The 15,469-nt window shown below is 35.9% G+C and overlaps 1 protein-coding gene across 17 annotated transcripts in view; it reads left to right on the forward strand.

The window, feature by feature from the left end:
* Positions 1–15,469, forward strand: part of hspg2 (heparan sulfate proteoglycan 2) — a 127,901-nt gene that overhangs the window by 63,837 nt on the left and 48,595 nt on the right. For 14 of the 17 annotated variants that reach the window (XR_007825539.1, XM_051097222.1, XM_051097224.1 and 11 more), the window contains 15 exons: positions 444–508; positions 775–836; positions 1,007–1,147; positions 1,811–1,984; positions 2,098–2,277; positions 3,324–3,442; positions 3,614–3,725; positions 3,992–4,102; positions 6,261–6,385; positions 6,487–6,567; positions 11,337–11,404; positions 11,516–11,580; positions 11,668–11,808; positions 11,887–12,078; positions 12,438–12,473. Coding sequence is in view for 16 of the 17 variants with exons in the window: in XM_051097222.1 (XP_050953179.1) it covers positions 444–508; positions 775–836; positions 1,007–1,147; positions 1,811–1,984; positions 2,098–2,277; positions 3,324–3,442; positions 3,614–3,725; positions 3,992–4,102; positions 6,261–6,385; positions 6,487–6,567; positions 11,337–11,404; positions 11,516–11,580; positions 11,668–11,808; positions 11,887–12,078; positions 12,438–12,473 (1,672 nt within the window). In the remaining variant the exon portion in view is untranslated. The remainder of the gene's footprint in view (positions 1–443; positions 509–774; positions 837–1,006; positions 1,148–1,810; positions 1,985–2,097; positions 2,278–3,323; positions 3,443–3,613; positions 3,726–3,991; positions 4,103–6,260; positions 6,386–6,486; positions 6,568–11,336; positions 11,405–11,515; positions 11,581–11,667; positions 11,809–11,886; positions 12,079–12,437; positions 12,474–15,469) is intronic. The other 3 variants (XM_051097234.1, XM_051097235.1, XM_051097238.1) reach the window with 1 other exon arrangement.

Below are 15,469 nucleotides of genomic sequence, written 5' to 3' on the forward strand. Positions count from 1 at the left end.
GTCCTCAGTGTGAAAAGATGGATATCAAAATCACCCAGTCATTGTTGAAAAGGGTTCAAATACACAAAAATGCTAAAAAAAAAAAGAATTTGTGGGAACTGAAGGATATTTCTGAAGAACAGCAGGCAGTTTAACTGTTCAGGATAAACAAGGGACTCATGCACAACTATCACTAAACAAAAAATACAGCTGTGTATCATTCAGGTAACAACATGTTATTAAGAATCAAGTGTATGTAAACTTTTGATCTTATTCAAGTCAGTACTAAATAAAAAATAACATGCATTTTGTATAAAATTTTATTTTGCTAAATTAACGTTTCGCAGATTCTGCAAGGTGTAAGTAAACTTGACCTCAACTGTACCTGTTGTTTTAACAGACATTTTGTGGTGCTGAGTGCATGCATATACGAAATATGTCATCACCTGTGTGTTTTGCCGCAGATGTGCTCTGGGATATGTCGGCAACCCTCTTCAGCCCAATGGCAAATGTATCCCTACTGCTAGCTGTAAGCATTCTTCCTTTATTTTTGTTTACAGTTGTGGTAGTAAATGATTTATTAGATTTATATTAGTAGCAAGATTTATTTACTTGCCATGAGCTTTTTCTTTTCTTGGAATTTCTGCCTCATTTTACCCTGAAGGTCAAGTGAAGCTTTAGATAATGGTTAACCCTCACTGCACTGTATGCTGGAATGACAGCTTTTTGTGACCAGGATGTTCAAAGCATTCCAGGTGTAATTGTCAACCATATGGTGTTCTTATCCCTGTTCAGCGATTTCCAAGTGTGATAACAGAGGAACCATCAATCCCATCAGCAGACCATGCTATTGCAAGGTATTAAATTGCATATCTTTGTTTTTTTTTTTAATGCACTACCATTACTCACCCTCCTGTGTGTCCAAACCTGTAAGAACACAAATTAAGATTTTTTTGATGAAATCAAATCCTTTTCATAAAAGGGACTTAAATGTTTGAATGTTCAGACACATCCTTTTGTTTTGCAGGCCAATGTGGTTGGTGCTCTCTGTGATGAGTGTAAGAATGGCGCTTTTAATTTAGCGGCTGATAATCCTGAAGGTTGCTTGCAGTGTTTCTGTATGGGAGTTACTAAACAGTGTGCCAGTTCAACCTGGACCAGAGATCAGGTAAGCGCATCCTCTAATCTTGACGTAGTTGTACCTTTTAAAGGGGACATCAGATGCAAAATTCACTTTTACTTGGTGTTTGCATATAAATATCTTAGCAGTGTGTGGACACAACCACCCTACAATGATAAAATCCATTCACTCCTTGATGTCATACTGCTCAAGCCCCGCCTACGACCGGTGAGGGGGTGGCTCGTGTTAGCATATTTCCGCTCTCAGCCAGTTGTACGCTGTCGGCCATTTTTTCCATCCTCGAGCAGCTGTAGAGACAATAGTGCCTCGTAAGAAATGCAGATGTTTTGTCGTTAGGTTTAAAAGTGAAAAGTCATTTTCTCCATTAGAGCCACTGAGGACGCAGTGGATTAGTTTTGTTTTTGATGGCAATGCACCACCGCATACAAAGAAAAACAGAAGAGGGGGCGGGGTAAACTGTAGCTCATTATCATTTAAAGAGACATGCACTGAACCAGGTCGCTGTTAGCAGAGCTGTTTTTGACATGGTAAAAAGGGACCATTGAGGAATTTTAACCAAAGTATGTTGAAGACATTTCACAGAGACCCTAGAGAATACCATCTTGTGGAAAATGGGCATCCGATGTTCTCTTTAAGTAATATAAAATTTATGTTTTCATTTTTTTCATATATTTGTTGGTTAATCTGAAGGTGCGAGGTGGTGTCAATGGCCAGCTCTTCACCCTTTCCAATGCAGCAAACACTAGAACTATTTCTGAGGGCATCCACCAGAGAGCCAGTGCAGAGGTGGTCTACCGATCTTTTGCCAATATTCCTAATGACATCTACTACTGGGTCCTGCCTCAGAGTTTTAGAGGGGACAAGGTGAGAACATGCTATGCGATGCAATGCCATATTTACAATTTGACCTTTGTCAGGTAATATAGCATATGTCAGTGTGTTGTTTTTCAAAACATGTTTTTCTGTGCTCCGTAAAGGTCACAGCATATGGCGGAGAACTCCAGTATAGGGTGCGTTATGAGCCGCAGGCTCGTTCGCTAGTGATTGATGGACGACCGGATGTGGTTCTCCAAGGCAACGGCATCTTCTTGGAACATTATTCAGAGACCAAACCACTTCCTAGAGTACCAGCCACCATCACTGTATCTTTTCGAGAGGTGTGTTCCTAAGATGTTTTTTTAAAATCTTCTTTTTATTAAGTGTTTGGTACAAAGCAGATTTTTTTTTTTTTCATAAAAATTACATTATTTGGTGTTATATTTAATATATATTTTTAAACCACTACTGCTAGTAATAATTGTTTATATTTATAAAAGTAACTTTTCTATTTCAAATTAATTAATAATATGTAGTCATCTTAATCATAATGCATTATTCACAATGAATAATCACATTTGTACAAAATAATATAATAATAATAATAATAATAATAATAATTTCCTTTGTTTATATTTATAAATACATTTATTGTATACATTATATTTTAAATAATTGTTACATTTATTGTTATCAGTTTCATTTGTTTATGTTCATATAAATACATTTCATATTTCAAATAAATGAACTGGTCACCATAATCATAATGCATTTATATTTCAAATAAATTTTGGATTTTTAATGAATGCTAATTATACAAGTAATTACTTTATTTATTTTTTTATAGCAACAACAACAACAACAATAATAATAATAATAATAATACTAATAATGCATTTTTTTATTTATACATCTAGTACTGCTAGTAGTAGTAGTAGTAGTAGTAGTAATAATTATAATAATAAGTTGTTCATATTTATAAAAGTAAATTTATATTTCAAATAAATTGATATATAGCAATCATCTTAATTATAATGCTTTTATTTACTATAAATATTGCATTTTAATTAAATAATGTTGATAATAATACCTTTGTTTATATTTATAAATACATTATATTTAAAATTATTGTTATTATTATTATTATTAATTCTTTTTTATATTCATATAAATACATTTCATATTTCAAATAAATTAATTGCTCATCTTAATCATGAAGCATTTATATTTCAAGTAAATTTTCATTATTGTTATATTAATTGAAATTAATAAGAATTATACAACAAATATATTATTTTTTTAAATATAATTTTTTTAAAGGCCATGAAGTGAAACCTGATCTAGCTCGATTTGCTATATGAATTTTAATTGCCTGTAATCCCCACAGTCTGCATGGAGACGGTCGGATGGACAGCCATGTACTAGAGAGCACCTGCTGATGGCTTTGGCAGATATCAACGTCTTTATGATCAGAGCCACTTATGCAGACAATATGGCTGAAAGCAGGTAACTTTGCACTTTTAATTTTGCTCTTTCTCATTTATTATCCATTGACTTTTGATGTCCTTTATAGAAACGTCCTCTGGATACCATCACTTTATCCTGTTAGGTTCCTCTCTGTCACTTTACCGATTTTGTGAACAGGAATAGTGTTTAATCTCAATCTCTCCTGTTTAGTATGTCCAATATACAAATGGACATTGCAGTGCCCCACTCTACAGGAAACGATAGGGCTCTGGAAGTGGAGGAGTGTGCCTGCCCTCAAGGATACACAGGACCTTCATGCCAGGTACATTACATCTTCAAATAGCAACATTCAGTCTGTGTGAACTTGTGTCGGCCTGAGTTGATGCAAAAACCTTCCCCTTAAGCAGAGGTTCTGCCTGTCAAGCCTTTTATTCATTTTTCTTGATCTCTAAATGGAATTACTTAGCAACTCATGGAACATTTTAGCTGTAAAGCTCTATGTCAATAAAGAGAATGGTTGCAGAGATGCATAGCTTCAGCACAGACTCCTATGAACCCAGCCACCTCTGACTCACCCATTGTTTGCAGGAGTGTGATGCCGGCTACACCCGCACACCTGGACTTTATCTTGGCACCTGTGAGAAGTGTGACTGCCACGGGCATGCCAGCGGCTGTGACTCAGAGACTGGAGATTGCCTGGTGAGTTTACCTTTCCATTGCAGTGATTGTGCTGTTACTGGATGACTTATGGTGTGTGGAGTAGGGATTTGCAAAACATGTATTCATAATCAACTAGTCAGTCAGCTTTTATGGGTTGACTGATCAGTTGTAACTGGAAGCACTGTATAATTAGGCTGGGTTTGGGTTCATGATAGGGTGACCAGATGTCCCCTTTTTCCAGGGACAGTCCTGGTTTTTGGTGCCCTGTCCCCGACTGGAGCTGTCCCCAGAAATGTCCGCGTTTTTCAGCACGTTCAAAACAACCGGCAAATACACTGACTGCGCGATGTGACAGAATCACTAAAATATCACAGCCATTCAGAAGCACAGAACTACTGCACTGCCAACTAAATGGACAAGTTTATAATCTAATTTATATATATTAAACCTTTTAAACATTATTAAACACTGGAAATCACTTAGGGACAGAAAAGTTCCATTTCTGAAAGCATAAACATAAAATTTGAAAAGTTGTAATTATTGTACTCACAGTTGTAAAAATGTTAAATACAGTTTGAAAATAACATTTGTTAAATAGTTTTATTTATCATATGTGTTTTTCTAAAGCCAATGCCACTGTTTTTGTATGCTTGCTATTTGTGACAGTTACTATTTAGTATTGTATGAAAAAACTACGGTATAAGTTTGATCCTCAAACATCACTGCAATTGTCAATTATGATATTAATATGAATCCCACAACAATTGAAAAAAACAAAAACATATTGTTTTTTAATTTGTAGATAACCACAAGTGAGATTTCAGTGATATTTTGACCACTGAACTTGGAAATGTCCCCGGTTTTCATTTCAGAAATCTGGTCACCTTAGTTCACGACCCCAGTTGGACTCATTTCTTAGCATCTGTTCAGAAACAATTATAGAATGACAAGTTGACCGAATGGTTAAAGAAAGTACCATCACTTAAAAAAAGTCAACCTCATTAATTCACTAGTCAGTTATTAAATAACAAGTCAACTTGTTGACCAAACGGTTAAAGGATGCACCATCAATTAAAAAAAAGGTCGACCAAACTAGTTCGCTAGTCATTTATTGAACGGTTAAAGAAAGTACCATCTCTTTAAAAAAAAAAAGTCAGCCTCACTAATTCATTGGTCAATTATTAAATGACAAGTCAACTAGTTGACCCAACGGTTATAGAGAGCACTATTACTTTTTTAAAAAAAAAAGTCAACCTCACTAATTCACCAACCAGTTATTGAATAACAAGTCAACTAGTTGACCAAACGGTTAAAGGAAGCACCATCAATTAAAAAAAGGTCGACCTCACTAGTTCACTAGTCATTTATTGAACGGTTAAAGAAAGTACCAACTCTTTAAAAAAAAAAAAAAATTATCATTGGTCAGTTATTTAATGACAAGTCAACTAGTTGACCAAACGGTTAAAGACAGCACCATCTCTTAAAAAAAAAATACTCAACCTCACTAATTCACTAGTCAGTTAATGAATGACAAGTCAACTAGTTGACTAAACAGTTAAGAAAAGCACTATCTCTTTAAAAAAAAAAAAAAAAAAAAAAAAGTCAACCTCACTAAATCACTAACCAGTTACTAAATGACAAGTTAACTAGTTGACCAAACGGCTAAAGAAAGCACCATCACTTAAAAAATGGTTGACCTCACTAATTCACTAGTTAGTTATTAAATACCAAGTCAACTAGTTGACCAAACAGTTAAAGAAAGCACCATCTCTTAAAAAAAAAGGTTGACCTCACTAATTCACTAGTCAGTTATTTAATGACAAGTCAACTAGTTGACCAAACGGTTAAAGACAGCACCATCACTTTAAAAAAGGTCAGCCTCACTAATTCTCTGGTCAGGTATGAATGACAAGTCAACCACTCTGAAAATTAAAATCAAAGCAATAAGTATATCAAAGAAATTCACCTCCACAACTTACTAACACAACGTAATTAACTAGTCGGATAACTGATCATTTATTAAGAATAAAATCAAAACCAAAAAATGTATACAAGAAATAAAATGTGGACCTTACTGATTACTGTTTATATTTGTACAATTTTAATACAACTAGTCGATACGTAATCCAATAACCAACTATTTGACCACTGTGAAAAATAATCTGGAGTTATTAATGACACTTTCCTTCTGTTTTAGAATTGCCTACATAACACAGTTGGACGCCGTTGTGAAAACTGTCTCCCTGGTTTCTATGGAAATGCAAAGACTGGTGGTCCACATGCGTGTAGACCCTGTCCTTGTCTGGGACACTCCAGTAGCCAGTGAGTTTACCTTTCTCTATTAACTTTATCAAAAACATTTTTTTTCATATAAAGAGGTTACCCTTTATATTCATCCAAAATCTAATATTTTTCTTCCAAAGACCTTCATCTTGTTACTTGGACTCAGATGGACAACCCACATGTGAATGTCCTGCTGGTTATACCGGAAGACGCTGTGAAAGGTAAGTGTCTATGGTCCAGTGAGAGGGTAAACCTCCCATTTAGTATGCTAGTAAAGCTGGGCTGGCCAAACTGGTGACGGAGGTGATCGGCATCTCTTTATCTACTGCCAGAAAGCATGTGTCTGTTGCTTTCCATCATCTCTTCAACCATTTGTGATTGAATGGCATTTGTCCAGTGGTATGGGAGAAGCAAGCCTTGAATCAATGCCACCCATACCAAAATGTCAATGCCTGAAGGCTTTTTTTTGGAGGAGGAGTTTATTAGTGGAAGCAGTGGTGCTTAAAATATTCATGTGTGGTACGTCTGAAATTGGCACCTTTTTCAAGCATAAAGGTTTTACTTCTCTACCGTGAGAGTAAAGTTCTTTCTTACTGTCAGCAAGGCTGAAGGTGTTGAAGTAATTAGTTGCATAATGTCACTTGTTTTAATGCTTCAGTGCATCTTTGTAAATCCTTTTGAGCAGCCTTTTCTTATTTCAAACTTCTTCTAGACATTTGTGGGTCTCTACGGTTGTTTATGCTTCCCATAGCGAAGCATAAACAAGTTGATGACATGGATTCCGGATCCTTGTCACTTACAGTGCAAAAGCTTTTGGGTGTCTGGGATAAAAAAAACAAATGGCTTGTATTTTTAATAAAAATTGGTTCCAACGTGCCCTGTCTCATCATGGCTCTCAGCATTTCCAACTGTGGAGACTTCTACCTTGAAGGTTCAATAGGTTTCCTCCCCACTACATGTGATGACACTTTCTACCTCATCCCTGGGAAGAAGAAAGTTCTGGATACAACTGACCATAACATCGATGAATACTTTGAAAGTAGCTTTTCAGGATCACGAAGAACTACAAGATTTTTGCTGTCAACAACTATGCACAGTTTAAGTCACCGTTGGACTCGTGGGCCCCCAAGTTACACACCAAGTCCTGAGGTGCGACAACAGAGCTTCCAGCTGCTCTTGAGGATGCACACGAATCGCTTCAACCAGCGCCTCAGCATGCTTGAGAGCAACACGCTGGACATGAAAGACAGCCTCGAGAACATGAGGAAGCAGCAAAGTCACTTCAACTCTCAGCTGAAGACACTAGCCAGGGTTTTGTCTCCAAATGACCAGAAGGACAGAGTCAATGAGTTGGCCAACGAATACACAGACATTAAAACAAGACTAAGTAAACTAGAATACAAACTTGAGATACTAATTGATGGCTTCACTGCTCTAGTGCAAGAGTTAGACAAGGTCAAACGTGCACGCCACATGGCACGTCCACCACAGGATCGTAGAACAACCGCTGCGGTTGCTACCACCCTGATTCCAGCCTTAACTACAGCTTGGATTACTCGCGTATCTACCAGCAGGTTTCAGAGGAGAACTGTTATTCCCAAAACCCTGCCAACTCCCAGTATCTCCACAACTACCTTTGCACAAGATGGGCGTGTCCAGAAGAATGAAAGTTCAACTAAGTTCTCAACTGAAAGGATCCAACGAATATCAACAAGAAGAGACATTAAAGCCAATTTTACATCAAAGATAGAGGGCAAAAATCATAATAAGTCTTCTAGGAGATCAACAGTTTCCAAAGGTGTTGACAGTCATCCCCTTACTACATCTTCTGAAAGGCTTTCAACCTTGGACACCTCTGATAAAATGCAACAGAATCAACAAAAAAGAAAGAAACCAACTGAAGTTTATCTTTTCTCGCAAGCAAGGATTAAAAGACAGAATGTAACTTCTCAAAAACAAAGTGGTCCAAACATAAATGGTAAGTCTACTGAGTCTCAAAAGACTACAAGGAAACATACAAAGCTGCAGGAAAAAGAAGAATCTGCAACTAAATTTCAGATTCCTCCTCCAATGCATACAAAAATTCCTCATATTGAAAAATCAGCTAAATCTTCCAAGTCATCAAGCAAAACTCCAAAGGCACATATTCCTTCCAAAAAGGTATCTAAATCTATGAAAACACAAAGAAATGATTTGGTAGTAAGGCTGGCCAAAACAGACACGAACATCAGTAAACCTTCTCAGGATGTCCAAACAAAGAGAAGACATTCCAAGACTAAGTCCTCTAAGAAAAATCCGTTAGTTCCCTTAGTTAGTACATCAGATTTAAGGTCCAACCAACCTGAGGAATTTACCTACACAACTGCTTCTAATAAATCAGCTGGCAAGAAAAGATTACACTCCACTAAACCCAAAGTTAAAACGACTACTCCAAGAAAATCAACTCGGAGCAACACATCTAACTCCATTAATATTTTAGACATCTTAATGAAGAGCAACAGAGGCCAAAAAACATTAAAAAGATCCATGCTTAAACAAGACCTTCATATTGTTCTTGGAAGGCTGGCAATTCCCATCAAAATCATTCCTGATTACTAGATGGTGTGGATTATTATACCAGTTTACACTGGATTGGACCATTTTTTTTCTCTCTCTCATTTAGACCCCATAGGAACTATGCAAAATCTATTGAATGTTGAGGCTTGAGATTTACATACAAACTATTAGCAGAATTATGGAAATGTTTCAATAATATTGGTTGTACTGTTTTGTCTACTTAGTATTCAGACATTGTTGTGTATTTTTGTACAGTTGTATTTCATCTTTATCAACACTGCTTACTCATCTTATTGTTTTCAAAAGTTTGTGAACTCCATCAACGTAAAACCTCAGTTTTCACAAGTTGTATTTTATATTTTTAGCAGTATGTTTAAAAGGTTTTTGAAGAATTACTGTATTGTATTGTATTGTATTGTATTGTATTAGTGTGCAATGTATTAGTCTGGACTACCTTGGAACCTCGAGTTATCAGGTAAGACTTTCTATCAAGTTCCTCAGCTTCCATGAGCTTGGGGATAAGGTGGTTTTAGTCGCTTGGACACTTTGATTTGGTCCTTCTGGTCGTCTTTGGCTTTATGTATTTCAGTCCGTCTCTGTTCAGCAAAATGAGAGAAGGACTCGACATCTGTTGGATGTTGAGAGCATTACTGGCTGTAATGTGTCCATCTCCTGAACCTGGAAGCGTGGTTTTATGCTAGGGATCTTCTGTTATATGTGATCTAATATTTCTCTTGTGGTGGCCCTTAAAAGATGCTAATGTCAGGGTTTGCTGTTTTACTTCTTGCTGTTTTACTTCTTGTGGCATCCCAAATGTGAATCTGACAATCAGTAACTGATTGTATATGCAAAAACATTTCATGTCAAATGTTAAGCATCTACGTTGGTTGTTTTTAATTTTATTTATTTATTTTTTTTTTTGTAATGTAAGCCTGTTATCAAACTTTTTGCCTTATGTTACCTCCACAACAGCACCAGTAACGCTTCATTAACCAAACATGAAATGTTTATTTTAACTCATACCTTTAGCTTTAGCATTTACATATATACAGTTGAGGTTAAAAGTTTACATACACCTTGCAGAATCTGCAAAAAATGATTCATTTATCCAAAATATGACGTATTATACAAAATTAATGTTAATTTTTATTTGGTACTGACCTGAATAAGATATTTTACATAGAAGACATAGTTTACATAGTGCATGAGAGAAAATAGTAGTTGAATGTATAAAAAAGGACTTCGTTCAAAAGTTTACATACGCTTGATTCTTAATACTGTGTTGTTGCCTGAATGATCCACAGCTGTTTTTTTTTTTTTTAAATGATAGCTGTTCATGAGTCCCTTGTTTGTCCAGAACAGTTAAACTGCCTGCTGTTCTTCAGAAAAACCCTTCAGGTTGCACAAATTTTTTGTTTTTTCAGCATTTTTGTGTATTTGAACACTTTCCAACAATGACTGTATGATTTTGACATCCACCTTTTTACACTGAGGACAACTGAGGGACACATATGCAACTATTACAAAAGTTCAGTGGGTCACTGATGCTCCAGAAGGAAAAACGATGCATTAAGAGCCAGGGGTAAAAACCTTTGAACCGAATGAAGATGTGTACATTTTTTCTTATTTGTCATTATATTAAGTTTTCACCCCCTGGCTCTTAATGTATCGTGTTTCCTTCTGGTGCATCAGTGAGTGTTTGAATCTTCTGTAATAGTTGCATATGAGTCCCTCAGTTGTCCTCAGAGTGAAAAGATGGATCTCAAAATCAAACAATCATTGTAGGAAAGTGTTTACGTAGACAAAAAATGCTTTAAAAAATTGTTGGACCTGAAGGATTGGGCAGTTTAACTGTTCAGGACAAACAAGGGACTCATGAACAAATATTACTAAACAAACAAACAAACAAACAAAAAAACGGTATTACGAATCACGCGTAAACTTTTGAAAAGGGTCATTTTTAAAAATCCAGATATCATTTTCTCTTGTGGACTAAATGTAAACGTCTTTTATTGAAAATATCTTATTCAGGTCAGTAGTAAATAAAAAGTAACATGTATTTTGGTAAAATGGTTAACATTTTGCAGTTTCTGCAAGGAGTATGTAAGTGTTTGACCTCTGTACATGTCATGTTTTCTATAGGATATCCCTGGTTGGGAATTACTTTTCCCCCAACCATTTTTTCCCCCATCTTAAACCAATTATCTGTGCCTTTATGTTACAAATGTTGGCCTGTCTGAAAATGTCCAGGAAGTATTTGAAGGAGCTATATGCATTAATCATGTTCTCAAAGAGGTGTGACTCACAGACATAAATTGCTCTTAATGTTCATGGCAGGTCCTGTCATGTATCTGTTAATTCCTAATGTGGTTTTATTTTTACTGCATGATATTCTGAAACAGTTTTTCCAAGGTGTTGTCTATTTTTTCCTCAGATGTGCCCCAGGATATATTGGCAATCCCCAACTTGGACAAAGATGCACTCCAGGCAGTAGTAATGGCGGTAAGACTGGCAAAGATAATGTTCTGAAACAATTATTCAGTTCAGTTAAAAAATTCTTCTACATTCAAATATGTTACCACATGAAGTATTTAAAACAAAATATGTTTATAGATTGTTATCGCTGTGACCAAAGTGGTAGTGAAGGATGTAGCGCAACTGGAGTCTGTCGCTGCAAGGTAAAAAAAAAATGAATAAAATGTGTGTGTGTTTGCATCACATTTATGAAGACTCAGTTTTAAAACATTCTTGTTTTTGCACTGTAGATGAATGTTGAGGGTTCAACATGTTCCACTTGCAAGCAAGGTACCTTCTACCTCAGTCCTGCCAACAAAGATGGCTGTCTGTCCTGCTTCTGCATGGGCGTCACTCAGCAGTGCTCCAGCTCCAGACACTATAGAGATGTGGTAAGGCCTTATGACTTACACCAGTGCTTTTAATCATTCCATGTAGGCATATGTTCATTTTCTGCCTTTTTTCACCAGGTTTCCACCACTTTTGCCCCTGGCAACTACCAAGGTTTTGCTCTTGTAAACCGGCAACGCACCAATCGCATTGACAGTGGCTTCTCCGTAGAGCTGTCCACAGATGGAACGCAGCTATCCTACACTAATTTTAACTATCTTGGACAGGAGCCCCACTACTGGCAGTTACCCAACGCCTATCAGGGAGACAAGGTAGAGTTTGGCAGCACTATGTGTTTTATCCTTGTTACAAGCCTTTGTTTCTGTTTGCTTATGTTCTATCTTGAAGTATCTTCTCTCACTTTGAATTCTCTTCAAATTGATTTCTCTCTGCAAATGCGTGCTGCCAAGACCTTTTCTTCCAAAATGTACTTAGTCAGGGCAGCTCTCCTACAGCTTAGAAACGTTTTCATAATGACTAGAGTGTACACAAGGGCTATAATAGTAGTATAAACGAAGTGAGTTTACTTAGGATTAATTTGACTGATGGGCTTTTATATTTTGATTTTTGTTGATTGTTTTGGATGTGATACACTGATTTAAGTGTTTCTGAATCTGCTTGCCGTTTTTAGAAGTCTTACTCTGCTCGGACTAAACGAGCACACAAGGTAATCCTTGCAGGTTCAACGAGTGATCGTGTTTGTTGACAGTGTGTCTGATGTTTTGTTTGGCCTGTCATATTACTAAAATTAGATTGATGCATGAATGGGACACCTGTGCTCATGCTGTGATTTTATTTTGCCTTGATTCTGATTTGAACTGCATGGGATTTCATCATAGACACATTCTGACTTCATTTTTAATCGTATTAAGGCACATATTAACATCATGTAATCACATATTTTATAATTTATTGAATTAAGAATTGAGGGTTCAACATCATGTGCTATTCAGTGTGGTGTCTGAAAGAATGGCATTATCATAGTCTTAAAGAAAAATGAAATGACTCAAATGAAAGTGGTCAGTGGCATTTGCTTGTATTTTATGTAGTCTTGAAATACAAGTCATACAAGTAACTAGTTCTTTGTAGTTCATTAGTTTATAATTTAACTTTTGTATTCAGATTACAAAAATTGTTTTATTCACAAAACTAGAGAGACTTATCATGGATAAAGGACAAACTGAGAAAGGACGTCACTGTATGGCAGCTAATGAACGATATGGGGAAAGACCTCACTTCCAGAACAAAAATTCACAGATAATGTCCTCACTCCCTTGTCATCCAAGATGTTCAAGTCTTTCTTTCTTCAGCCGTACAGAAATTTTGTTTTTTGAGGAAAACATTTCAGGATTTCTCTCCATATAATTGACTTCTATGGTGCCCCAAATTTTGAACTTCCAAAATGCAGTTTAAATGCAGCTTCAAGCGATTCCAAATGCGGTTGTAAACAATCCCAACTGAGGAAGAAGGGTTTTATCTAGCAAAACGATCGGTTTTAATTTTCATTTTAAAAATTTAAATACTTTTTAATCTCAAATGCTCGTTTTGTCTTGCTCTCCCTGAACTCTGTGTATTCTGGTTCAAGACAGTTAGGGTATGTCGAAAACTCCAATCGTATTTTCTCCCTCAACTTCAAAAATCATTTCAAAATCATCATTCATCGCTGCAGAAGTACTGACCCAGTCTTTGCAAAGTGAACATGCAAAGAAGATCAAACACCCTTAACAAAAAAGGTAAAACAGTGATATAGCACGATTTTGAAGTTGAGGGAGAACATGACATAGGAAATTTTTGGCATACCCTAACTGTCATGAACCGGGAAAAAAAAAAAATTCAGGCAGAGCAAACAAGACAAGCATTTGACATTAAAAAGTATATAAATTGCATTATTTTTATGAAAATAACTGATCTTTTCGCTAGATAAGGCCCTTCTTCCTCGGCTTGTTTACAATCGCATTTAGGATTGTTTGAAGCCGCATTTAAACTACATTTTGGGCACCATAGAAGTCCACTATATGGAAAAAAAATCCTAAAATGTTTTCTTAAAAAAAAAAATTCTTTACAACTGAAGAAAGAAAGACATGAATATCTTGGATGACAAGAGGTGAGTACATTATCTGTCAGTTTTTGTTCTGGAAGTAGACTTCTCCTTTAAGGTCCAAAAGAGTCATTGAGGTATTAATTCACTTTTACACTGTTAGTTATCACCACTGACCTGAATCTGCATAGTGCGACACCCTCTTGTTTCACATAACTAATGGATATTTCTTTAGCAACAGAATGTACTAAATTTAAACTGAAAGTGTGCACCCCCTTTAATCCTTTAATACCTTTAATCAACTGACTGATGGAGAGTTTGCATTGCAAATTAGATGCTGGTAAACTGACTGGTATAACTGATATGCTGAAGGTCACATAATATCTTTATGCATTAACTCCAGCTGTAGATGTTTTAATTTGAAAGAGAAAAGACTGCATGAAACAGAGAGAATATATTTTGCTGTTTACAAGTGACACCACTTAAACAGAATGAACACTTGAGGTGAGAGCATACGTGGTATCCTGGTTCTTACACTGAGCACTTTCCTGCATGCATTTAATCATCTGTTTGGCTGCATGTCCCATTCTTTCCTCTCAGCTCATTAAACTTTTGGCACTTCTGTCTGTTCATTCTCTCTTTGGCTTTGTTTACACTGTGCAAAACCTGGTTTGTTTTCCTGGTACAATATATGGGAATGGCTGTTCATACTCTACAAGTGATCTTCTCAGTTTGATCCATTCATTTGTTTAGATTCAGTGACCATGTGTCTATACTACTGTTCAAAAAATTTGGGGTCAGTAAGATTTTTTTTTTTCTTGAAATAAATACTTTTATTTTAAAAATAACACTTTCATTCAGCAAAGATATGCTAAATGATGAATAAATGTTTCTTGAGCACCAAATTAGCATATTAGAATGAGTTTTGAAGGATTGTGTGACACTGAAGGCTGGAGTAAATTCAGCTTTGTCATTAATTAATAAAATGAAATGAAAATGCATTCAAATAGAAAATGGTGGTTTTAAACTGTAATAATATTTCACAATATTACTGTATTTTTTTTACAAATAAATGCAACCTTGGTGAGCATAAAATACTTTTAAAAACATTAAAAAATATTCCTGACCTCAAAATTTGAAGCAGTAGTGTTTATTGATTAGTATGATAATGACTGTACTCCGAGATTTTCTCAAACAACAAACCAGAGGCATTTTACACGTGAACTGTGTCCACAATTGCTAACCCATTTACTATTTGAGGAAAGAGTGAGTAATAATGAACGCACTTGAACATGCCTGTAGCTCTAGACATTTTTGCTAACTTTTTTTTTAAGGGGAAAAAAAAGATTTTTAATCTGATTTCCAAATATGTCCATTAAAGTATTAGTTCACTTCTAGAATGAAAATTTCCTGATAATTTACTCACCCCCATGTCATCCAAGATGTTCATGTCTTTCTTTCTTCAATCAAAAAGAAATTAATGTTTTTAAAGGGAAAACGTTCCAGGATTTGCCTCCGTATAGTGGACTTCAATGGTGACCAATGGGTTGAAGGTCCAAATTGCAGCTTCAAGGCACTCTCCACCATCCCATCCAATGAAAAATGGCCTTATCTAACAAAATGAT

The sequence above is a fragment of the Labeo rohita genome, chromosome 23, assembly GCF_022985175.1.
Source record: "Labeo rohita strain BAU-BD-2019 chromosome 23, IGBB_LRoh.1.0, whole genome shotgun sequence".
Taxonomy (NCBI): Eukaryota; Metazoa; Chordata; class Actinopteri; order Cypriniformes; family Cyprinidae; genus Labeo; species Labeo rohita.